This window comes from Ammospiza nelsoni, chromosome 7 (assembly GCF_027579445.1).
Source record: "Ammospiza nelsoni isolate bAmmNel1 chromosome 7, bAmmNel1.pri, whole genome shotgun sequence".
Taxonomy (NCBI): domain Eukaryota; kingdom Metazoa; phylum Chordata; class Aves; order Passeriformes; family Passerellidae; genus Ammospiza; species Ammospiza nelsoni.
In genome coordinates, this window is record NC_080639.1 from 30,384,766 (window position 1) to 30,410,952 (window position 26,187).

The 26,187-nt window shown below is 47.2% G+C and overlaps 1 protein-coding gene across 1 annotated transcript in view; it reads right to left on the minus strand.

The window, feature by feature from the left end:
- Positions 1-15,936: 15,936 nt before the first annotated feature.
- The window catches only part of ITGB5 (integrin subunit beta 5), a 61,495-nt gene continuing 51,244 nt past the window's right edge, over positions 15,937-26,187 (minus strand). Inside the window, exons 11-15 of the mRNA XM_059475903.1 lie at positions 22,031-22,253; positions 21,164-21,267; positions 18,323-18,439; positions 17,072-17,238; positions 15,937-16,519 (exon numbers count right to left, since the gene is read on the minus strand). Coding sequence (XP_059331886.1) covers positions 16,424-16,519; positions 17,072-17,238; positions 18,323-18,439; positions 21,164-21,267; positions 22,031-22,253 — 707 coding nt within the window. The 3' untranslated portion in view covers positions 15,937-16,423. The remainder of the gene's footprint in view (positions 16,520-17,071; positions 17,239-18,322; positions 18,440-21,163; positions 21,268-22,030; positions 22,254-26,187) is intronic.

Here is a 26,187-nt window from a genome sequence, read left to right on the forward strand (position 1 = left end):
TTTTGACTGGCTCTATATGTCTTTGTTCTGTGGCAGAAGTATAATAAAAAGTCATTCTGGTGTGCCTGTGACTGCAGGAATTGCTCATGATTCTGTTTACAGAATTTGTCCGAGCAGTTAGTTGTGTGCTTAATTACAGTGGAGCTGTTGATTAATATGAAATAAAAATATTAGACTTCTTGTGACAATAGCTGTTAATACTTGCAGGCTTTACTTTCCGCTGTACATGGTAAATAAAAAGAAATAGAAATACCTTATATGATTAGTTTAGATAAAGTATATCTAGCATGTATGTGGTGCAAATAGCAATGAAAATTTTCTTGGGCAAGAAGTCAAAAACCTGTGGTGATGCAGTTCTGGACTGTTGCTGTTCCAGAGCACACAGAAAGCTGGGTCCTTCTGTTCTGGGACTAGGAACGACTATTTAGTGAGGTTCTTGCCATTAGTGCTGTTTTTTACCATTAGTGCTTCACCAGGTCTTTGAAAACAGGAGATTGGAGGAGGCTTTTTTTGATTGGTTTAACTTGTGCAGGATGTCTAAGACCAAGGGACACAGGTTGGCATCCGAGGGCTTTGCTTTATCCCTCCTCTTAGTGACTAAATGCTCCTTCATGATTCAGCTGCTTGTGGGGCTTAAGATGTTGTGGAGAGAATGTTAGAACGTTGTGTGTGTTATTTTCCTTGGGGCTACCAGTTGCTTCAGTAGGATTATGTATCATAATTCACACCTGGAGAATGCCACCCTGTGGAAGATGGAACTTGTTGATTGTGAGGTATCCTGATCAGACACCCTGCAACAGTCAGTGGGATAGGATATTTCACATCAACTTGTAAGAAGTTCCAGTCTTTCAGAGTGAGCAGAGGATTTTGTTTGCTGTTATCTCATGGCCCTGAGGCCTGTAACAGAACAAGACTTTCTCGCTTAGACCTTTTTGCAGAAAATTACTTTTTCCACCAGAGGGAGCTGAGACTCTATTTTTGGGGAGCGTTAATGTTCTGCCGTTTTTACAGCTTCCAATAATTTCCAGCTCTAGATAATCCTCAGAATGAAAATCTGTCTGGTTTTTAACAAGTTACACCCTTGCTGCTGGGTGTATTTAAAACATTTAAATGCCATTCTAACATTTAAAGCAGTGTTCTAAAGCTCATTTAGAACAATGGTTTATCAGAAAGCTGCCTCAGGCTGAAGCTCAGCACAGTGTGTTGCTGTGGGCTCACTGTTACAGCACAAGCAGAATTTCATGAGTTCAGTATTTTCCACTAACTCTGCTGAATCGTGTTTAAGCATGTGGCTGACAGCCGTGGAGCTGAATCCCCGAGCAGGCTCTTTGGAGAGCGAGTTTATCAGGCTCCTGCTTAAAAAATAGCAACTGGATTGGGCAAGATGAATGTGATCTAATATCCTGTCACTTTTAGAGGGTACGTGCAGCTCCCTTTCTTTACAAAGCAAGTTCTGAGGAACAGATCAATTGGGAAAATTCATTTCACAGCCCTTCTTTGTGCCCTCCAGAAAGAGCTGTGTTCTGGCACTTCGTGTGACACCACTGCTGCAAACATTTCAATTAGTGAAACAAAAACGTGTTACCTCCTATATGCATTCTTCTGTCAGAATGATTATAGTAAACAAGTGTGTGCACTTCCTTTGAGGCACCTGAAAGTGATTAAAAATCCATTTCAAATTAAGAACAAATGTTAATTTCCTTGCTTGCTCCTGCTGCTTGCATTCATCACACAGTCCCTGCTGTTGGTCCCAACTGTTCCTAACATGGGAACTAGGTCACAATTTACAAAACTCATTTGCATCATAATATATGAATCTGAAACTCTTGCAGTTCATTCTGTGATCTGATTGAGCCTGTGGTAGAGGCATAAGGCTATATTTAAATTTCTCAATTTAATGTTAACTGGCAGTAGGCATTTATATGAAATTGTGATCCTTACCCATTCTGGAGTATGGTTTATAACAGAATGTAAGGAAATCACTCTTTTCATAGTGAAATAAGATTGTGACCAAGTGCTTGCAGCAGAAAGCTGCCTGACTTGCTGCTATTTATGAGCAGCAGTTCCTGAGAATTGTGAGACCAGCACAAGCTGGAACCTCTAAGGAATTGTTACGTAGCTGTTGATATTTGTGTGCAAAGTCCACTAAGGAATTGTTACGTAGCTGTTGATATTTGTGTGCAAAGTCCACTCTGTGTCTTGGAGGTTCTGGGTATCTGTGTCAAGAGAACCCAGCCAGGGCACTTAAATCATAATCATAAATAACTGCATAAATACAGTGCTTTACTCAGACTTAAAATCCTTGCAAAATCTTGATAAACCCACTGCTGAATTAAAACCAATCAAGTTAAACCAGCAGCATCCTTAAAAGTATTATTTGTATGTCACAGTATCAACATTGCTTTATTAATGGTTAACTGACAGCTCATATTATAGTTTCCATAGCCTAGCCTATGAAAATTTATTTGAAACTTAATCCCAGAAAAATAACTGAATCACTTCCCTTTAAGTTTATGTGGAAAGCCTGTTGCTGTGGATTTTTTTAGTAAGAGACACAAACATTGCGTTTAGAGAATAGCACCAAAGGAATGTGAAACACCCAGAGGAAGTTTGTTTTCAGATCTGACTCTTGGAGGTCACTGTCTCAGGGAATGGTTTGTTTTGGAAGACTGGTGATTGGGCTAGACATGCTGGATGATTTGTTTGTTTGCTTGTTTATTTGTTTGTAACCATGCCGGTGGATCTTGGTCAGTCTGTACCACAGTGACAAGGACTGCTCTGAATGCTGCAAGAAATTAAAACCGGGTTGGCTTTGTCCTCAGTCTTGGTTCTCTGTTCCTACATGACCCATGTGCCCTCTGAGCACTCTCTCATAAGCTGTGTGAGCCACAGCCTGGCTGTGGACGTGCAGGGCTGTAGGTGGAGGCTGCCAGGACAAAGGACAGGGGGAAGCCTGAGCAAGGCTGTAACTGTGCATGAGGTGGTGGTATGTCATAGGCTGTGTAAACTGGAATACAGACTTGATGCTAGTATTGATTGCAACTGCTGTGGAAATCCCTGTTTGCTTTCTGGTAGTAATATGTAGCATCTTGTAGAGTAGATCTACTTGTTTTGCCAACTGTAACTATACTTGCCTTGATAGTAGTAAACTGTAATGATTAAGAGAAAATAGGTAATAAATCCTCTGTGTCCTTGTGCATGGCAGAGTCAGGCATACTACAAACAGTTGCAATCTTTGCAGACTCACCAGCCAAGTAATCCTTCCAGATTGTGGCATTAATTGGTGTCAGAAGTGTGGATCTGTGATAAACATGATGCTTGGGAGAGGGCAGTAGAAAAGCAGTGAAAATTGCAAGATGCTTGTAGAAAACCCCTCTATGGGACAGGGATAAAGTGTTTAAGAATTGGTTGAATTTGTAAAGGTTGCAAACTGAGTTTCAGAATTGACAGAACACTCAAATGCAAAGCAGAGAATAGCAAGGGGCCCTTCATCGGGCTTCTCACAGAAGTGTCAGCTGTAGGTGCTTTGTTTAGCACTGCTAGGCAGGAACTGGCAGCTTTGCAGCAAGCTAAGGATGCAGAAGTGTCAGCAGTTCCCTTTGAATCCCATGGCTTTGTTGCAAACCAATTAGTTAAAAACTACCCTCAGCCATCTGGACCTATGGCACCTACAGCAGAAGCCTACTGCCTGGTCTCAGAGCAGATCACTGAAAAGATATATACTGAAAATGGAAAATGAGGAGGAGGCCTTGATTCCAGCAGTGAGTCTTCCTCCCCCTCTTCATTGCCCAAGCTTTGTCCAGATAATGCAGCCTCCTTGTACCCTGACATTAAAACTTCCCTGGGGGCTCCTCCTGGCTCCTGCTGGACAGGAAGGTCCCCTCTGCCACCCAGGGTCACAAGAACTTCTAGGAATTTTCATGCAGGACAGCCAAAAGCCTCCTGAGGACTGGGTGGATGGGTGGTACCAGCTGGGGGCTGAAGAAGTGATTCTTCATCAGGCTGAAGCTGGACAGATATTTCTGACAGGGAGAATATTTCTCCTAAACACTGATGCAGAGGCCAGAATGAAAATCTTCTCCCTGTTATCCATAATAAATGTTTCTAGAAAATATTTGTTATGTTTTCTGGGAGCGTGGGGCTGTCTCCTTCCCCCTCCCTCTAGTAGTCTTGATGGATGCTCGGGCTGGACAATGCTCAGGATTTCCTTAAGGAACAGAGGCAACACCCTGGGACACGATGGTTGTGCCAGCAACAGCAGCAGGGAAACTAAAATTCTTGCAAAATACAGCATCCAGACAGACCAGAAAAGCCTGGCCTTAATGTTACAGCATGAAATGTGGCACTGAAACACCACAGTGGCCTGGAAGGGCTGGAAAATTGACAGTCCTTAGGGGAGGCAACAAGGACAGGGAAGAACTCCCAAAGGGAAGCTCAGGTCAGGATCAGCCAGAGGCTTAAAGGAGCTCAGAGTAATAAGGGACAAAATGCTTGAAATGCAATAGATCTGACACAAAGTGGCCCCCTGCAAACAGGAACATGATCTGGAATGCAGACACTGAGGGGAGCTCCTGCAAGGAAGAGCAGGCTGGCTACAGGAGATGCCCACGGTCACCTTGCAGACTCTGGGATGGGCACGGTGGGGGTGGCACCAGCACACTGCAGCAGGGAAGGAGCCACTTCCCCTCCTCAGGAAGGCGCTGAGCACAATGAGGTCCTTCCCCAGCCTCATTTTCTCTAAACTAGACAAACCTGGAGTCTTCTGAATGCATTCAAGGATCTTAGCATCAGTCTTAAATTGTGGGGCCCCACAATTTACACAGTATATGATTCAATTGCTTTTAGTCCTCATTACTGAAATCCCTTCTTACCAGGGCTTGCAACTCAAACTTCACAGTTAAATCACCTTTATAACAACACAGAAATTCATACATTCTCATTAACTACTGTCCCCTGTCCTTTAAAAGACAGTTACAACTCTCAGGTCTCCACTCCTCCAGATGTCATACTGATTTGGCAAGTTGGCATGAATTGAAACAACATCATGAGCATTTGGCTTTTTTATAACTTACATTAGGCACACTATGCTTTGTCACTACATTATTGCTTGTTCCTTATTTCAAGGATGGAATAGTGATCACATTGTACAATTTATGAATATAATTTCTTAAGCAGGCAACAAATTGGATTGTTGGCATTCCTTATACCATCCTTGATCATTAGATGCCAAATTTTGAGGCTCAGCAGAACCTGTCTCTGAAGCATCTTGGTGTCAACCTAATTTGGCATACTTAACTCCCCAATAAACCAAATTATCAATAACAACAACCTTTAAAGCACCCATAGTCCATTATAATGCCCCAGGATACAGATTCAGTTTGGGTGAGGAAGACAAGCAACTGTAATTACACTTTGTGTTACAATCACACCCAAGCATGGTTTCGGTGTAAATGGGACAGAGCACAAGCTTGTATTGATTCTGGAAACCTCACAGACCTGAAATAATGAATCAGCAAATACAAACAAAAGAGATTTTAATGGACTCTGGCATCTTACATGGAATGCTAATAACATGAATTCTCAAAGATACTGCAATCTAACCAGTCCTAATTCTACATGCTGCTGTCATCAGAGTTGGCTTAGTACTGATGATAATTGGGACATCTATGACCCAAGCAACACAACAGACTGTATAGACCATAACCTCTATTCAGCACTCTGATTATAACAAAATTGAATTTTTTTCCTATTCCATGTTTTTCTAATTCATTCTACAAACATGACAATGACACTGGGTGAAGCTGGTGGCCAACTTTTTAACCCCTGGATGGTTCTGTTTTTGTGGCACTAGGAGGTTACCACCATAGAGGAGAGACACTTGTAACACAGTCTTGCTCCTTAGGCACTCCCATCTCAAGTTCTGACATTTAACTTTCAACACAACCATTACCCTGTAGGCAATCAAGGCAGAGTGTTTAACATTGTACTAACAGGTCCATGAGGTTTGCAGAATCAATACAGGCTTGTGTTCTGTCCCATTTACATCATCATTTATTGATTGTGCCAGATGTAAATAGAAGTCAGCAGCACCTATTGGCTGCTCCAAGTGCTGGTGTCCTATGCCTGGTTATGTCTCTGAGGTATAAAAGGGACATACTTTGTACCCCAAAATGGAGCCTCTTTCTCTGGTGCATCCCAATGTGCACAAATCCTTGTTCCCAGTGGTATTTCCTTGGCAGAGCAGACCCTCACTGGGGATGCCAGGCTGACTCCAGGTTCTGTGATGCAGTGTTGGTTGACTTTGGCTGGGTGCCCACTGAGCCTCTCTATCTCTCCCCTTCCCAGCAGGACATGGAGAGAATACGATGGAAAACAGCTTGTAGGTTGAGACAAGGCAGTTTACTAAAGCATAAAAATAGACAATTGAAAGTTTGCATGTGCATAAGCAAAGGGAAAAAGTCAATCTCTACTTCCCATCAGCAAGAGATGCTCAGGCACTTCCCGGGAAGCAGGGCTGCAGCACGCGTGGTGGTGGCTCCAGAAGGCAAACACTGCAGAGTAACAAATGCCTCCCTCATCCTCCTCCCTCCCTTAGCTTTCATATCTGAGCTGACATCACATGGTATGGAATATCCCTTTGGCTAATTTGGGTCAGCTGGCCTGGTTGTGTGCCCTCCCAGGACCTTGCCCACTCCCAGCCCCTTGATGGGGGGGATGTTGGAGGGACAGGTTTGCTCAGCATTATCCAAAGCACTGGTGTGTTATCAACACCTTTCCAGCTCCCACTGCAAAGCACAGCACTGTGAGGGCTGCTAAGGTAAAAGATACTCTCAGTCCAGTCTCAGACCCCTTATTCCATGCACTGTCCACCCCTCATTCCATACCATTTGTGTCATACTCAGATCCCACATAATTTATGTATCTTCCAACTGTTCCACTGTATTTATTTCTCATTATTGGGATTCCTTCTTGCCCATACATACAACGTAAACTATATCCTTAAACCATCTCTATATCAAATATACATTTCCATTAACCACTATCATTTCATCCCCTGTCCTTTAAATGATAGATATCCTTTTTCCATTTCATTGGCTTCTTTCATCCCTCCAGATCCATGACTTGGGTTTCATTCCATCAGGATAAGCGATCAGGACAGAAGCAGCACACTTGATTGTTGGACATTGACACCAGCCTGGCTCTGGTTGTTGTTGCATTCTTCTTGCTCCTCACAAAATTCATTCTTCATCAGTTAATGTCATTTCTGCTACTTCCTGCAACAAACAACTCACACCACAGATTATTTCCCCCCCAAGGTTAAATCTCCTTGAGGTACACACCATGTCTCCCCATCCTTCTTCATCACCCACCAAGCACACACAGGTCCTTGGGCAAAGACAATCCCACGCATGGGCTTGCCTTTTCCCATAGGAGGAGAAATCCACACTGACTTTCCCACTTCCCTGTGTGGGCAGGGACTTTATTTCCTCCCACAGTATGTAGGGGTTTCATTTGGGCAGGACCAGGGTGGTTACCAGATCCCCTAGGGTTGACTAGCCAAGTGGCTTCTGCTAAATTTGCATCCCAGTGCTTCCATGGCCCATTACTTTACACTCTTTACATAGTTTTCAGCACTCCATTATACTCTTTACATAGTATTCAGCAGTCCAAGATTGAAAGTCTAGCCTTTCAATCTTCCCAGAGGCCTGTGGCTAATAAGGGATGTGATATATCCACTCAATGCCATGTTTCTTTGCCCAAGAGTTTATCAGTTTATTTATAAAGTGAACCCCATTGTCTGATTCAATCCTCTCTGTAGTACCATGTTGCCACAAAATCTGTCCCTCATGGCCTGGGATCTCAATGTCTCTCAAGCAGAGGCAATGTTTTACAGGGGATGTTTCCAGCCAGCCAGTTGTTACCTCTACTATGGTGAGGATGTAACTCTGGCCTTGGTGTGTTCATGGCAAAAGCCCAATACAGCCAATTTTCCAGGCCTCACCACAGTGGAACCTCAGCCACCACCCTCTCTTCCAAGGAGACTCCACTTGTGTGGCTCCTTGATCGCAGCACGTTTCACATTCGTGTATAACCTGTGGGGCACCTCTTGGCTGCCTTTGACTGCAGCTCATATTTAATTTCAACATGTCAGGCACAGCAGCACTCACAGGTGGATCACTCAGGCCCAACAGTCCACTGCTGTCAGCCTCCATTCCCCACCAGACTCACACAGGGTGAGCAGGTCCTGCTGAGCACTCCTTGGTTCTCCAGGGACTAATGGATGGAGGTTGCAGAGTCTTGGTTGGTAAGATACTGCTGCTGCTGCACAGTCCTGGTAGTAATTGGTACTTGCTGGTCTTCATTCAACCTGCAGCAATCCTACAATGGAGGGATCTTCTGAGAGGCCAGGCAGGGTGGATAACTCTTTGATCTTCTCTGTATTCACTGTAGCTACACTAAAAGCCCATGGACATCCTTTAGGATCCTTGCAGTATCCAGCTGATGCCAAGGATACAAGGGGCCTCTGAGGCAGTCACAGCCAGAGCCAGCATCCTTCCCACTTGTTCCCTGCTAAGCTCACCTTGGCCTCTAACACAGAAAACTCCTGGCATGCCCCTGTCACTCCAAAGATCCAGATGGATTCTGCACTCCTGTGCGTTGATGGCATCAATGTACAATGTATCTGCTAAAGCTTTGCACTTCTGTGGATGCGATGTGCCAGGCCATCAAACCCACACAGTCCAGTATGCCTGGTCATCCCTTTCCTCCTCCTGGCCAGAGGCAGGGACCCTCTACTCCTGTTCCTGGTCAGAGTATTCACTGTCTGACCTTTGCGATGCCAGGTCAGAAGTCCCCTCATCGGGGTGAAAGGAAGTGATTTTAGCTCTTTTATGTCTGGGAAATCGCTGATTGCCTTCTTGTCTCTCTGTGGCAACCACACTGGCACTCTTTTTGGGTGACCCTTTAACAGCCTTCTTCCCTCTCAGCTCACGGACACGGGCTTCCAGCTTGAAGGTGGGCTCACCCACCCACTTCCTCATGTCCTCCCCCTGGTCCCGCAGGAAGAACCAGAGCTCCCCACGGGGCCGGCGCTTGGGGCTCCCCTTCCCTCGCACCGGGGAAGGAGAGGACCGATCCCGTGGGCTGCCCCTAAAAGCTGGGCTGCTGGCTTGGAGGGACGAGGAGGTGCCCAGAGTTTCTTCTACGTTTCGGAGCCAGGAGGAGGCAATCTCCACGGTTGGTGTATCCATTTGTGGGTGGTACAGGGATACCAAGCTGCTGGAATAGGATGCAGGGGCACTTTGAACCACCTTCCTCCACATGGCAGTTGTGCAAGGGGCATCCTCTGGATCTTCAGGGACTCTGTCAAGTTTTAGATCACTATAGACGATTTCCAGCACGGCTAATTCTCTCAAGTACTGGATACCTTCATCTGCAGTGGTCCACTTCCCTGGGGAGTTCACCAGATCTTCCTTAAATGGGTATCTTGCCCTCACACTTGAGAGGAGCCGTCTCCAGAGGCTGCAAATTGCTCCTTCTTTTCCAATTCCTCTTTCAATTTCCCGATCTTTAGCAAGGGATCCCAGCTGCTGGGCTTCATGGCCTTCCAGCTGCTGTCTGCCAGCCCCATTGTCCCAGCAGCGAAGCAGCCAGGCAGAAATGGGCTCACCTGGCTGCCGGCTGTAATCTTTGCGCAGGTCTCGGAGCTCTGACGAGGTCAGGGACCGAGTCACTTCGGTTTCCTGTTTGATTTGCCTCATCCCTTTGTATTTCCTTGTTGAAGGACCTGCCTCTTGATCCAACCCCTCCTTTCCTACTGTTACTTCCCCTTCTTCCTCCTGTTCTTCTTCCTCCCTTACTAATCGATGGAAAGGGTGTGTCACTTGCCTTGTCCATTTTTTTGCTTTCACTTCTGGGGCAGTTACTGTGGCTGCTGTGGTTTGAGTCCCTGACTCAGCCATAGTGTCCTCCAATGCAGTCTGGGTTCCTGCCTCAGCTACAGTCCTCTCAGAGTACTGAACAGCGGCTCGGTAGGCACAGGCCAGGCCCCAGTACAGGGCAAGAAGCTGCTGGTGTTCAGTGGGGTGGGCAAGGCACCCTTCTATCAGCTCATGGGTCAGTTTGTCAGGCTTGGTTACCTGTTCAGGTGTAAAGTCCCAGGCAATGGGAGGTGAAAACCGCCCTAGGAACCTGCCCAAATCCTTCCATGCACCTTGCCACCCAGGAACTGGATGCCTTGGGGCATCTTTCAATATCTCTTCACCTAAAGTTTGTTTTTTCCTACCCCAGGATGATGCCAGATTCCATGAACTCCATAGAATGCCAACAGTATTAGCTAATATTATTAAGAGTATTAAATGGCTTACATAAGGATGAGCAAAGACCATGGGAGCCTGCATTATAAAAGCATTCACATCAATTACCGTGCACAGAACATAGCTCCCCACACACAACAAGGCCATCAGTGTAAGAGCAAAGCACAGAGCCATTGTTTTTTTTAACATGTTCCCAAACTCAGCAAAATAAAGAGATAAGCAGTGCAGCTCACAAACTCCTTGCCCTGCACGAGAGCTTGCTACTCCATAACTATGACTTACTTTTTACTACAGCATGCAATACAGAAATATATATATATATATAAAACTGCCTTTATCTCACCCCACTATTGGGCAGCAAAAAGGACTGTAGTGTGCTGACCTTGGCCAGGCCCCAGGTGCCCACTGAGCCTCTCTATTGCTCCTCTTTGCAGCAGGACACGGGAGGGAATAAGATGGAAAACAGCTTGTAGGTTGAGATAAGGCAGTTTACTAAAGCATAAAAATAGACAAATGAAAGTTTGCATGAGCATAAGCAAAGGAAAAAGTCAATCTCTACTTCCCATCAGCAAGAGATGCTCAGGCACTTCCCGGGAAGCAGGGCTGCAGCACGCGTGGTGGTGGCTCCAGAAGGCAAACACTGCAGAGTAACAAATGCCTCCCTCATCCTCCTCCCTCCCTTAGCTTTTATATCTGAGCTGACATCATACAGTATGGAATATCCCTTTGGCTAATTTGGGTCAGCTGGCCTGGTTGTGTGCCCTCCCAGGACCTTGCCCACTCCCAGCCCCTTGATGGGGGGGATGTTGGAGGGACAGGTTTGCTCAGCATTATCCAAAGCACTGGTGTTTTATCAACACATTTCCACTGCAAAGCACAGCACTGTGAGGGCTGCTAAGGGAAAATGAACTCCATCTCAGTCTCAGACCCAATATACTGTCCAAGTGAGACTTTGCCCATTGTCAGCTGGCCCCACTGCTGGGATGGGTTTGACAAGCACTTGGCACCAGCAACAATTTATATAACATTTTATATATGTATGTATGTATGTATTTATAACATTTTACATATGTATGTGCACATGCACACACACCCACACACACACACACATATATATATACATATATATATATATGCACACATATATACACAGGCTTGCATATAAACACAGGTTTGAAAAGACCTTCAGAATCATTGAGTATATATTTTTAGTCTGTGCTGCCATCCAGTAACCCCAGGAGCTGAACACACAAAAGGAGGGTTGCTGCCTTTCTGAGCACACTGTCTGTTGTTCAAATACCTCCAAAGTGAACCATGACCTCTTCACTCCAAGTAAGCAAGGGTTAGATTAGGATCATAAAACCATAGAACCATTTAGGTCAGAGAAAACCCTTATGCTCATTGAATCCCAGTGTCACCCCAGCACTGACAAGTCCACCAGTAAACCATGTCCCAAAGTGCTGCATCTACTTGCCTTTTAAACACCTCCAGGATTGTTGACTCCACCACTTCCCTGGGCATCCTGTTACAATGCTTGTCAACCCTTTCAGTGAAGATATTATTCCTAATATCCAATCTAAGCCTCCCCTGGTACAACTTGAAGGCGTTTCCTCTTGTCCTAAATAACAATTACTGACAAGTATTTTTGTTGCTTTACTAGTGGTAATTTTATGGTGACTTGTAAAATTGAAAATAGACTTGCTACTACTATTCATTTCTGCTAATATTGATTTCTGCTGCTGTTGAAATATATATTTGCTTGAGTTGGTTTTGGCTAGGATAGAGTTAATTTTTTTCAGAGCAGCTAGCACAATTCAGATTTTTGCTGGAAACAGTGTTGATAATACAGAGATGTTTTAGTTACAGCTGAGCAGAACTTACACAGATTCAAGGCCTTTTCTGTTCCTCCCCCCCAGCGAGGATGCTGGGGGTACACAAGGAGCTGGGAGGGGACACAGCCAGGAGAGGTGAGCCCCACTGACCACAGGGATGCCCCAGAGCATCATGCTCAGCACACAGAACTGGGGGAAGAAGAAGGAAGGGAGGTACCTTCACAGTCATGGTGCTTGTCTTCCTGAGTCACTGCCAGGCGTGAAGGAGCTCAGTTTTCCTGAGACTGGCTGAACACCTGCCAGCCAGACTCTGAAGGAATGAATTCCTTGTTTTGCTTTGCTCGCATGCAGCTGAGGCTTTACTTATGGAACTGTCTTTATCTTGACCCACGTTTTCTCACTTTTTTTTACTCTTCTGATTCTCTCCCCTATCCCACTGTGGCAGAGTGAGAGAGTGGCTGTGTGGGGCTGAGTTGTCAGCTGGGGTTAAACCACCACAGCCTTACAGTAGTTACTCATAGCATAGATACACTTGTTTTGCTAATCACCAGTATGCTTGCCTTGATAGTGGTGACTTGCATTAAAATGCAAAGAAGTAAATTAGGAAATAAAGCCTCCAGGTCCTTGTGCACACAGGGTTGCAACCTTTGCCCCCACACAGACTGGGTGATGCTGGGACAGGCAGCTGAATGGACAAGTTTCTGATCTGGCTGCATCCTGTAGACACCAGCAGAAACTAGTGGGCATGCAGAAAGGGACAGGATGAAATAAACTCCTGTGTCTCTGCTGTGTAGTTGTGACCTTTGCAGGCTGGCAGTGCAGAGGAGAACAATTCCAGTTTCTGTGTTCAGGTATGGAGATGGTGCTGGGATATGCTGCTGGGCTGCAGATGCAGGGAGTTACCTCACTGTGGCATTTCCTGCAGGCAGCTTAGTGATCCTTTTCTCAGCACTGGAGCTCCTTGGCTTTCCACTTGGCTGGAGAAACGCAAGGTTAAACAAGTTCAGGAGTGCGGAGCATTCATCTTCCAGAGCCTGGGCTTTGCCTTCAGCTGCTGAGCACCTTCTTGTTCCACTGTAAAGGGCAATGAGGATGCAGGCAGGCATGCCTCACTCAGGCTTGGGTAACAGAGAACAGTTTCACTGCACCTCCACAATTAACAAAACAAATCATGCTGCCATTGGCCTTGACCTTTCCCAAGGAATGGTGCTGTCTCCTCCCCCAGAGCAGCAGCACAGGGAAAAGGCACTGGTGAGCCCCAGCAACCCTGCAGCAGCAGCAGCCCTCAGCTGTGGCTGGGGAAACAGGAGGAGATGATGTTGCAAGGGCATCCGGATTCCAGCTTGGCCAGACAAGCTCTGACGTTTTTCCATCACGTCTGACCCGTTGATGCCTTCTGCTGGAGCTTTCATTCAGGAATGCTAGCTGTGGTCAGGCTGCATGTATTTACAGACACAAATAAACTGCTGCTGACTGAAATACACCACTCCCATGACTGTGCCTGGCACTGCTCTTGCAAGGGTAAAGGCAGATCTGCTTACCCAGTAACACAAAGCCTTAGCAGTGCTTCCTTACTTTTAATAAAAATGCAACCTTGTGGAAAGGCTGAATTTGGGGGGCTGCTCTGCACTGCCCGGTGCAGCACCACAGGCAGCACTGACAGCATCAACCCTGTTCACTTCTTTTTGTACACTGCCTTGGCAGCCTGGCTTGTGGCACCCTCCCCTTGCTTATTTGGTCCCACATTGCTCCCTGCCTACTCTGAAAACCAGTCTGCTTTACAGCTGAGCTGCGTCCCTGGGCAGAGGAAGGAGGGCACTTGCAGTCCCGTCCCCAAGCCTTTTCTCTGCTTTTTCCACTCTCCCTGCCCAAACCACCCCTTAGCAATGAGTCAAATCTTGGCTCCCTACAACTGCCTGGGTTGCCCAGTCTCTCAGCCCTAACCCAGTGTTGTGGGAAATGCCACAGCACAAAGGTAATCTGCAAGAGCGCAAGGGAAAGGGTGGCAGGGGGGCACTGCCTGTGCCTCTCCTTTCAGAGTGCAAAGGGGTGGATTTGTTTTTAAACTGCTTGGTCCCTCACAAATTAACTGAAGCAGAAGTGTATTCGCAGCGTTTGCTGCTTTGGCTGGTAAAGCTGGTTTAAAGCATTCCTGCCCTTCCTTTCCCTGGGCTTTCCTTCCTGCTCCCCCTTTCTGTGCCTGGGGCAGTATGACTTGTGTGAGACAGCCACGTGAACCAAGCTAAAACTTGCTCTGTCTCCTTGTGATGCTTATTTTCTGACTACTTTCTATTATTTTGTGTCAGTGATGAAATCTGTCTTGCCATCTTGGCACACGGCAGTGGGATGATCTCAAACCCCAAATTTATCCCAGGGATGCTCTTTCCTAGGTGGCAGGGTTAGTCCCAGCTATTCAAAATGCTGTTTCTTGGCCTGTAAACTTTAGCCTGGACTTCATTATCATGTAGAAGATGTGGAGCTCTGAAGAGCTGCCCCTGTGCAGTACTCAGGCCTGTCCTGCTGCTGGTGGTGCTGCAGGGAGGAGGCAGCACAGCCTCCAGCCCACCCATGGTGGGTTACACTAAGGCAGCATTTAACCAGAGCCTGCCCCTGCACTTGTTTTCAGGATAGATCTATGCACCCTCCTCCCCTGCTAGGGCAGATGTAGTGGAATGAAGTGGGAAGACAGCATAAATTTCATTTGTTTAAGGTTTTGAGTTTTTTACCCCACCTGATCAGCACCGATGCCGCCAAGGCGCCACTTGCTGCCCTCCTAAAAATGCCAGTTCTGAGATATTTTTAGTGTGGTCTGCTGCATTTCTTGAGTGCTGCTTGTAGGCAGAGGGGGGGGCATAAAGTTCTTGAAGGAGAACTGTTTTTACTGAACAAATAAGAGCTTCTGTTTATAGAGGCAAAAACACATTAAAAAAAATAAATCCGGAAGGATGGGCCCATGGCTCTTTTCCAATGAGAAGAGCAAGTCAAAACAATGAACACCATTTGTTTTTGCTTTTCCCTGGCAAGCTTCCTTCAGCTGACTATTGCATGATCTGTTGAGGGTGAAGAGACAAGAAAAAAAGAAATTTAAAAAAAGAAGGAAAAAAAAATCCAGGCAGTAGCAATTGCTCCAGCTCCTCTCTCCTGCAGCGGCTGCAGCCCCATCTGTGTGGGTTTAAAGCTGCAGCTGTCAGCAGGGTAACCCAAACCCCAGCTCCAGAGGAAAACAGACAGGGCTGGGGGAATAGTTTGGGGGGAAAAAATAAAAAAAGCAAAAAACCAAAGCAAAATATATGTTGTGAAGCAACAACATTGGTCTTTATCCAGCTCTATTTCCAAAAGCTCAGGGCTCCCCTGATTTTCCAGCTGGACTCCATGGGACCCCACAGCAACAGTCCTCTGGTAAAAAGTCTGGAGGAGCTGCTGAGTGCTCTCAGCTGCCCTCCTGCAGCCCCCCAGGCTGGACACCTACTTGCACACCATAAGGAATGGGTGTTTATATTATTTTCCTCAGACTGAACTCCCTTTTCCTTGGGCTCCCACCAGTTTCCAATGTAACACCATAGGCTCAAATCAGGAGCTCCCTGCCCTGGGTCAACACCAGTGTATTAAATCAACACAACTCCTGTGGCAGCCCCTACAGCTCCAGCTCCATGTTTTATGGCCATGCTTTGATTGATAAGGCTCTATTAATAAATCCATCAGGCAGCACCATTGCTGCTGGCAGGAGGAGCAGCCCCAGTTTTGGTGGGGTCTCAGCAAAGAAACAATCCACTCTATTCACAGCATCATATATGCACAACTGTTTTATTTCGGGGTTTATATAAAAAAATTCCTAAAGACTGCAGAGTTTTTTATCCTAATTTCTTACACATATGGTTCCAAGACCCTGTTTTCAAGCTAATTCCCCCCCTAACAACTTTTGATGGAGTGGGTTCCCCTGATTTTTGACCTAGTCACCTTTTCTAACGGGATATGTCTAAAGCTGCAATATGGCACTTGGTTCACTTAGTTGGCAGGTTTAATACATCTGGAAAGCTGGGGTATGGAGATGCACACGGCTCAGAGTCCATCAACACAGGCAGGGACCCTGCCCTCACATCTGTGCCTCCAGAATGAACCAGACCTTTCTCCTTACTGTGCAAATAACAGGCTTTGGTCATCGACCAGTCCCGTCGTAAGGGATTCTCGCCCCTGAAGAGAATCCCATCTTCAAGTGGGGAAGCAGCCCGGCCATTCAAGCAATTGTCCATGGCAGTGCCAGGCACTGAGACCCCTTCAGTCAACTGTACCGTTGTAAGACTTGTTGAGCTTGTTGAACGTGAACTCTACGTTATGCGTGGAAATGGGCTTTCGGTAGAGAGGATTGGATGCCTTTGGAGAGAGGAGCAGACAGAAAGAACAAAGATGAGGAACAAAGTCTGTACCATGGTAAAAAAATAACAATTAGTTTGGTGACAGTGCTGTGTTTGGCTTTGAGAGAACTGAACATTCAGATCCAGAGGCAGTGTTGTTTACCCAGAGTTGGTCCATCAGACCCACCTTCCATCCTGCCTGCAGGCAGAGGCACTGCCCTCCAATGCTGAACATCCCCCCTCAAAGCCTCCCAGAAGGGCTCCCTCACAGACCTGACCAATGCAGCTGCCACCACAGTCTCCCCTACCTCCTTCAGCCTCCAGCTCTGCTTGGAAATAGATGAGGAGACCAAAGGCTGGGTATAGTTTTGCAAAGCACTTGTAACTTGCCTAGGAGAAGGCAACAGTCCTTCTCCTAGGCAAAGGAACTGCAAGATGCTGGACCCCGAGGGCTCCACAGGGCATGGACACCTGCACCCTTGTTCCTGCCACCCTTTTCCATCACTGCAGAGCTGTTTGCTGCCAGTGCATCCCCAGAGCCCCCCCAGCAGCACCCCCAGCCCAGGCTCACCATTTCGTATCTGGCGCGGGAACGCTCGCTCTGGAATCGGTCGAACTCCCGCCTGTCGTGGATGGTGACGAGCAGCTTCCAGAGCGCCAGCAGGATGATGCCAATCAGCACCACGCTGCCAATCACTGCCAGCACGATGGTCACAGCGCTGGGGGCTGAGCTGCAGGCTGGCAGAGAGGCAGAAAAGCTAATTAGCCCTAGTGTGAGTGCATCCTGGGTCAGGTAATAACTTGGACAGCAGCCACAGAGCAAGCGACCTCAGGCAGCGCCAGCAGCAGTGACTAAATTTGAAAAAGCAACAGTTCCCTCTGAAACTGAACTACATTTTTTTTTTAATTAAATTCCTGGCTAGAGGCAGGTCAAAGGGCCACCTCTTATGGATGTCACCAGAGCTGGGATGTCACATAGTAGGGCAGCAGTGCAGGGTTTTAATGCCAGCTGACCCATGTGGGACACAGAGCATTAAGGTGCCTCTGGCAAAAGCCAGCTCAGCTGCTCCCACACAGAGACAGGTGATCACTAAGGACTTTATATAAGGACATTAACTGTCAGCTAATCAGCTGTCTTTTAATTAAGTGCAAGCTGCAGCACAATTGAAATAGAACATGAGGAATCTCAGTCTTTCCCATATTGGCCCGTGCCTTGGAGGACCAGAACAAATCACAAGAAGCTACTGCTGGATGCTCGCCAGCTTGTCCTGCAACACCACAAGGGGTTTTCTTTGAGCAACTGCATTGCATGTGATTAAAATATTGCTGGGAAGCACAGCTGTCTGCACAGCCTGTGGAGGAGAGTAGGGGCACGCAGCCCTTACACTGCCTGGATCACAACTCCTTGGCAATGTGGAAATCCTTAGGTGGTGCAGGGCTTTCCCAACATCCTAACTTAACCAGCAGCTGCACCAGGTGTTCTCTTCTGATATTTTTGCTCACAAGGGCTTTATCTCTAAATCAAGCATACTTTTTGCTACTTAAATAGGCTTCAGTTAACTCAGCCTCCCAAAGCTCTTCAGCCCTTGCTGGCAATGCTGATGGCTCAGGTGCAAGGTTTACTCTCACAGTTCTTTTTTACTAAGTTGGGAGCATTTGGAGCTGGGTTTCATCACTGTAAAACACTTCAGTGTAAATCAGCCTGGTTTATCTGCTCACACATGCAGCCAGCCTTTCTGCAGACCCCCAGGTCCCCCAGCAGCCCATCACCTCTCCTGAGGCTGCCAGTGCTGTCAGAAAAGCAACCCAAGGGAGGGCCAACCTGGCTCCTTGAGGACGGTGAGGTTGGATTTCCCACTGGGAAGCTCCATGTAGGTGAACTTCATGACACAGTTGTTCACTGGGTAGGCACAGAGGATCGCGTTGGGGTCATCCGTTTCTGGAACCAGATGCAAGAATCACAGGATTTTGTAAAAGTTTTTATACATTAAAAAAAATCCTAAACACTGCAGAACTTTTGTACCATAATTTTTCAAATAAATGCTTCCAACACCCTCTATTTTTTAACATAATTCTCCCCTAAAAACTGCAATGGTGTGGGTTCCCTGATTCTGAGCTAGTCACCCTGTCTAACAGGCTGTGTCTCAAGCTGCAATACAGCACTTGGCTGACTTAGCTGGCAGGTTCAGTATTAGGAATTAGCACAGCTCTCCCCTGCAAGATAAGCAGAGCTTTCCATGGATGCCTGGGAGCAGAGGAATGGGGAGTAAGCCTGGAAAGCAGCACAGTTTGATCACAACTCATACAAATTGTAACTGAGCAGTGTCCAGAATCACTGCTTGAGAAAATGTGGCACTTGGCAAACATCACACAGCAAACAGACTCAACCTCGCACGCACACACATTCTTCCTTCATGCAAGTCTGCTTATGTAATAAATGCCATTTTCTTCTTAATTTGCTAAATTTCTTGAAGAGTGGAAGAAGAAGGGAAAACAAGGAGCACTGACTCAGAGCCAGCAGCAGCAGCAGCCCATGGCCAGCTTGTGCTCCAGCTGTACCGAATAGCTCCAGCTCCGGAAACGGCTGAGAAGTTTGTTTTCAAAGAGTGAGATAGAAAAGGAAAATGGGAAGGGGTGGAGGGAGGGAGGGAGGGAGGGAGGGAGGGAGGGAGGGAGGGAGGGAGGAGTTGGTTGCAAGGATGATGTGTAGCTACGGGAGTTGCAAGAAATAAGAGGACTTTACTCCCAGAGCCATGCAAGCGCTGTGTGTTGGTGTCTGACGCACCATAGCACCAGACAGAGCCTGGTCACTGTCAGTGCTGCCTGAGGAAGAAACAATTTAAGATTGAGCAAAACCATCACCTGAGGTCTGCAGATCTAGCTTAAGGGGTGATTTCAGCAGAGCCACTGCCCTGCACAGCCACAGCTCTTTCGATGCCCCCATTGCAGGGACAGTGACTGGAGGGAGTGGGGAATCATCTCTGGCTGTTACAGGAGCACAGCTCTGCCAGCCTGCAAGGGCTGAGAGTTGCATGGGACAGAAATTTGGGGACCCAGGGCTGTTGGCTAGCAAAGACATGCATGACCTTGTCTTAGGCACCTGGAAATAGCTTTCCACAGTTCTTGTATCCATGCCTGTCATGCTGAAAAATGATTGCATTAATGGCCACTGCTACCTCAGCCCCTTAGCTCTCTCCTGTCTGTTTGTTTTCCCTTTCAATGCCTTTGACCTGCATCCAGTTAAAAGATTAATACCCTCCATTTCAACAGCTGAGCTCAGATGCAGCTGCCCCTCTGACACGTTCCTGGTGTGGACAAACCTCAGCTGTTCCTACCCTGGGACAGGAAAACCTCCTCTATCTACACAGTGGTAGCAAAGCATGGGCTGGAAAAGTGCTGATTGTTGAAAAGCAAAGTACTAATTAGATTAATATAGATAATACTTCCATACTTCTTGACTAATGTCCTTTTGAGTTGAGCAGCAAATCTTAGTTTCTGTAGGTCTAGCTGCTTTCACTCCCATCCTTGCACCATCATTTCAGTAAAAGATACAGTGATTAAAGTCTCAATAGTAATGATTTCTGTAGATCTTCACTAGGTTTCAGAGATAACATGTCAACAGAGAGAAGTGTGAGGGTTCCACTGAGCTTTTCAGGCGGGAGGGATGAGCTTTCATTCTCAATATGTGCTGGCCAGACAGGCATTAGAAAGGAGCTTTGTGTGTTTTGAACTTCCAAACCTCTCACAGGGTGCTGGTGCAGGTGCACTCCCTGCTAAACTGCACAGTGAATGGAGAGAATGAGAGTAAGTGTCCCAAAGGGAAGGGTGGGAAACTCCACTGGTCATAATTTAAAAGTGGGGCACTGGATGTGAGAGGAGTCAATGGGAAAAACATCACCTGCAGACAGCTTAGGAGGAAGTGAGTGAAAAGCTGAGCAACGTGAGGGACTCCCACCTCTATAAATTAAGGAAGAGGAGGAAATGCCAGATGCAGACAGTAACTTATCCCTGCTTGATCTCCATCCCTCCCTCCAAGAGATATTGCTAAGGCCAAGGTCAGGATTGTGATTAAATCTGTTACAAGCCTGGATCCCCTCTACTCCCCTAAACAGCAACCAGGGACTCCCAGAACAGATCTTGAAAAGAGAGGGGGGAAGTCATCTGCTGAGGATGCACATGTGGGGTCACCTCTAGAAGAGGACACAAAGGGCAGGAGATTGCCAGGGGAACTTGTAGCAGTCAGTTCCACCAAAGCAGAACTCATTTTCAAAGTAGCTTTGCTTTCTTTTACCAGTTCACTTCTTCCAAGATGAAGCCTCAGATGATTAGAAAATGCCTTTTCTTGGGTAATAGGTTGTTCTTTTGCACTCTCTCACGACTCCTCTCATCTGTCTCATGTGACCTCACCCCACTCTTTGCTCCCTGCACTGGCAGTAGTGGTTAGATGTCATTTAAAATCAAGGAGTTTTTTACTTCACTATGGATCATAGCCTGGAGAGAGCATCACACATACCACACATACACATATTCAAACTACCTACATACACACATTTCTAAATACCAGGTGCTCCCTGAAGCTTTCTTTACAGATATGTTTTAGCCTGATTAAGAAGAGTTCAATGCCACAGTCACCAGTTCCCACCACCTGCAGCTGCCAGCTTACCAAGAACATCCACAGTGGTGATGATCTCATCCTTGCAGTGCTTTTGGCAGGTTTGGTTATCAGCCAGTCTTCCTGAGTTAAACAGCTTGCATTCAATACAATCCCTGCAGGAACACACACAGAGGTAAGACTAAGCACACGTCAGAAACTGCATGAACATGGGGATTCGGCCCTTGGGAAGGGATTCCCTGGGTCTGGTCTGGAGGCTGCACATCTGCACCACAAGGGAGGAGCAGCTTCAGGACCAGGCATCTCCATCGCAAGGATGGATTTATTAGGATTCAATGAAAGTGAAAAGCAGCTTGTAGGATTCAGTGAAAGTGCAAAGGATTCCATGAAGGTGCAGAGCAGCTTATAGGTTTGGGGTCTGTTTGCCCTTTGGATGTCAGGAGCTGCATGTCAGCTACTGCAAAATCCATCCTGCCTGAGATCAAGGCAGGCAGTCCTGCTGCTCTGTGCTAGTCTGAGGCTGATGCCTGGGCCACCTTCATTGCTGTGAGGCAGGGGCAGTGATTCTGATTCCAGTCCTCCCCTCCTCCCTCTGCAGCTCACAGCTCTCTGCACCCAGACACCTGCAGCTCAGAGTGCAGCAAAACTGGGGTTGCCAGCCCTTCCTGCAGAGTGAGACAGCACCAGAAATGAGCAGGGACATGAATCTCCATGAGCACTAGGGCAACAAGACTTGTTGCTGCTCTACCTGGAATACTGTCAGGGTACTTAGCGTGGGCTCCTAGCAGCAGCAGGCTTGCTTGGGGCTGATCACACAGCAGAAGCAGAAGCAATTCCCTAGCTGAAAAGTCTCCCAGGAACCAAAGAGCTGCCCTTCCCACCAGGAGTGAGAAGTCCCTCCTGAACTCCTGTGGGTACCTTTTGGTGCTGCAGACACCGGGGCAGGTGGGACACTTCTCGCAGGTCTCTCCGAACGCCCCGGGCTCTGTGCACTGGCACCTCCCGCAGACGCAGGCGCCGCGGCCGCTGCACATCTGCCCGTCGCTGGACACGCAGCTGTCCGTCTCCGTGGAGCAGTTGCAGTTGTCCCCGATGAACCCCGCGTGGCACTTGCACTCCCCGCAGTGACACTCCCCGTGACCTGAGGGGGACAGCGGGGACAGGTGTCAGCAGGATTCCAATGGCCACCACTGGGTGCTGTGGTTGGCAGTGACCAGCAGCCCAGCAGGAAGAGCTGCCAGAGAGACCTTACTTGGCAGGGCAACAAACAGATGCTGTTGGGAAACACTTAAATATCAAATTAATATCAACATTCAGCAGCAAAAAACTACCTACTCATTGCTCTTCCAGCTTCCCTCTACGGTTGCTTAAGACAAATGGGCACCTCCCCCTTCCTACTTTTGTATGAAATAATCTTTCTCTGTCTACATCAAGAGATATTAAGATGGGAATGGAATACTGCTCCCTAGCTGGTTTTGAGCTCAGAGTTCAGCAGCAAAAAGCCCAGCAGGTTGCCCACCTCATAAAGTATTTCCTTCTCTTTCTTCTTAACAGTCTTACTTAAGAAGTTCTCTTAAAACCTTGAAAAAAATTATATCAACAAGCACTATTTCCTGTGTCCAAACAAGAACTCTGTGTCCCAACCAGAGCCACAAAGGTTGCTGGGACCAGCTGAGTCCCCCCCAGGGAGTAGCTCAAGGCAGCTCACAGCAGAAATGGATGAAGAAACCAATCCAGCAAGGGCTCTTCTCCACTGAAGCATCCCCTTGGAGCCAAGGGGCTTAGTGAAGGGCTGAGAAAGTAAACAGGCTCCAAGGCTGTCAGAGACAGTAAGTGGAGTGGCTGTCCACTGAGCAGCTGGCTTCAGGGAGCCATCCATCTGCTGGAGACTGCTCAAATTCTTCCCTGGCCAGTCCCTAGGAGAAGGGATGCCTTTACAGGCATAGTTTATAGAGCTGAAGGGTTTGTACACAAGGCTCATCAGCAACCTAATTACAGCTCAGCTTTTCCACTGGGAAGAGCTTTGAGCACCCCAGACATGATAAATTATACACACGCTCCTTTCATCCACACAAACCCGTGGATCTCCCTGCCTCTCCCACCGTGCCAAGATTATCAGAGGCTGTGGATTGCCAAGCTATATCCCCTGCCAAAAGTCACAGGAGCACCTTCTGTTTTACTAGGCATCTCATACATCCCAGCAAATCACAGGTTGTCCTTCTACAGCCTCCTCTGCAGTCCCACCGTTTGCTTTGGAGCCAGCCTGCATATTCAAACATTACTGGACAAAGGAGATTATGTTTACAAGATCTCTAGAGGTGACCTCCTTCTGTGCCTACATCTGATGGAGATTAAAATCCCTTGCTCTGCTTGCCTTCACAATGACAGCCTTGCCCTTTCCTCAGACAGAAAGCTCTGGGTTTGAGCCCATGGGCTCAGCTACATCCACAGCTGCTGCTGTTTGGGGGCAGCTGCAGAGTGGGGGACTCTCAGGACCATCACTTCACAAGCAAACCAAATGGGGTGTCTGGCTTTTAGTCACAATTAATTCAGGTGATTGGGCTCTCACACACAGCAGGTTTGGTGCCACTTGCATGGCAATGCAAGTGTCCAAATTAGCTATAAACTATGGTTTTGTTAAATAGCACATTTCAAGGAATCCAAAGCAGCTGGCTTTTTTAGATTAGTAAATGTGCTAAGGCTTGAATTGAACTGTGAGGGCCAAGAGAAGCAAGCTGATGGTATTCATACCACCCCTCAGTTCTCCTAAGACACCACAGAATGCAGCACAAGATGTGAGTCCAGAGGAAATCTGTCTCTGGACCATTAAATGGTTCTGTTTTTAAAGGCATCAGTGCTGGGTCACAGGAGGCTAGAAAGACTGCACATCCCTTCCAGCCCCTGGCAGACTGGAGGTAGAGCCTAAAATTACTGTCCTGGGGAAGGGAAATGGCCATTTGCAAATAATGCATCCTATTAAACCACTGTGATTGGAAAACTTAAGAAACAGCATCTTAAAGGATGTGGTTTTGTTTATTGACAGGGATGAAGAAAAAGCCATTCTGTATGAGGGTGACTAAGTGTGGGGTGTGAGCTTAAAATGTCAAAACACGTTGACATGTGTTTCCTGCCTTGGCCACACTGGCTTAGTGTTCAAGAAGTCACTGGCTGAAGCTCATCATGGTCAATGTGCCAAGAGCAGGAATTTCCGTCTTGACCTTCAATGGCAAAGGTATCACAGCCTTCACTGCTTCCATCACCCTGAAAGAGTGGCCACTGCTGCAAGCACCATGAGCTACACTTGGGGTGCCAACCATCTCCCACACAGCCTGAAGACTGGAGAAACTCAGTGAATGAGGAACATTTGGTTTTCATATGGGCACAATAAGAGTTGTCCCACATCTCAACATCCACAGCACCAGAGGTGAGAATACACTCCATCCTCTCACTAGGGACACAAACTGAGAGGAGTCCCGAGGCAATGTGGCAGTGAGGGTTTTGGTGACAGTGACCCAGAGCTGTGGTTTGCAGAGTGTTACCAATACTCACATGCTGCAGCACAGTGTGCTGCTCGTTCCCAGTCCCAGCTCTCTCTCCCACGGTCACACACAGTGCTGATGTGGCTAAGCACTCTCTGTGCCATCATGCCTGCAGGAAACCTTCCACAACCGTGCCCATGATGCATCCAGTTTCACTTCCCAGTTTCATTTCCACAGCAATGTGTCCTCAAGGAGGGTGTGTTTCAAGACACCTCTGCACCAGCAGCAGTCTCATGGTGCAGGACATCACCCTGGACTTTAACCCCCTTGAACCCTGTGAGTTTATACATTCTCTGTTAAAGCTGGTTTGTGAAGCCAAAATACATTAATTATGTTCTCCAAACATAATAAGAGATGTTTTCTTCTGTTCCCATATTCAAAATAAGACAAGCTTAGAAGTTTAAAAGATCCAGATCTAACTAGGAAATTAAATGCTCCCCCTGAATTTGATAACATTCTTTCCAGTTAGCTCCTGACCTTCAGGGCTGGGCTAACACAAACCACATGTCAGGAGGCAGCAGAAACCTGCAGAGGAAAGCAATGCTTCTGTGGGGGGAGAGTAGTCCCCAGACTGAGCTTTACTGGTCTGGGATCCATCCGGGCAGGAGCCATGGGGTGCACTGCTCCCAAGGACAGCACCAGAGTGGGCTGAGACTCACAGCCCAGCTGGTGCTTCCATCTCTCCCCATTCCAAAACACATCCCCATCCCACTGCTGTGCTCTGGCTGGGCTGCACATCTCACTGTCACTCAGGCAGCTTCTCCCAGGACATCATCCATCCTCAATTCACCCCAGCTGCCCCCCAGGATGGCAGCTACAGCCCAAATCCCCCCTGCCCCCAGCATGGTACTGCACAAACGCAGCATGGCACCCCCACAGCAGCGCTGTTCTCCTTGTTCCCAAGCAGGGTCATTCCCAAATCAGGACAGCAGCTTCTGGCAGAAGCTTCCAGCCTCTGACCCTGATTTCATCCCAGCCTTCCTGACAGCAGGCTGTGACCCTGCTTGGCAGGACAGCCCGTCTGGCCTCTGTGATAACTGCGCCTTTTCGGAACTGCACCAAGATCTGAAACTCAGTGCACTAAAAGCTCTGTCACTGGGGCTTTTCATGGAAGGTGGTTCTCCTAAAGCCTCCTACTTCTGGGCATGACAAAGTCATGCAAAAATTACCACCTTTCTTCTGAAACAAAAAACATTATTCTAGTTTTTAATGGAGAGGTGGCAAAGGTTTGAAAACAAGCCTCCTCCAACACTCCTTTTTTCCCCATCTTCTAGAACATTAAACTGACATGCCTAACATACAAGAAAAACAAGTCATGATATTTAAGCCAGTTTAGTGGTTTCTGAGCACTCAGGAGGAGAAAGATCATACTGTATTTTGCTCCCATTAAATCAAGCCATTTATTTTTGTGCCTCTGTGCTCACATCCAGACTTTGGGTCACAATCTCTGAAAGTCTGTGCTTTTGTCATTTTTGGTTATTTGAACAACTAGTCTGAAACAGAAAAAAACCCACAGGAAAAACAACTAAGAGAAAT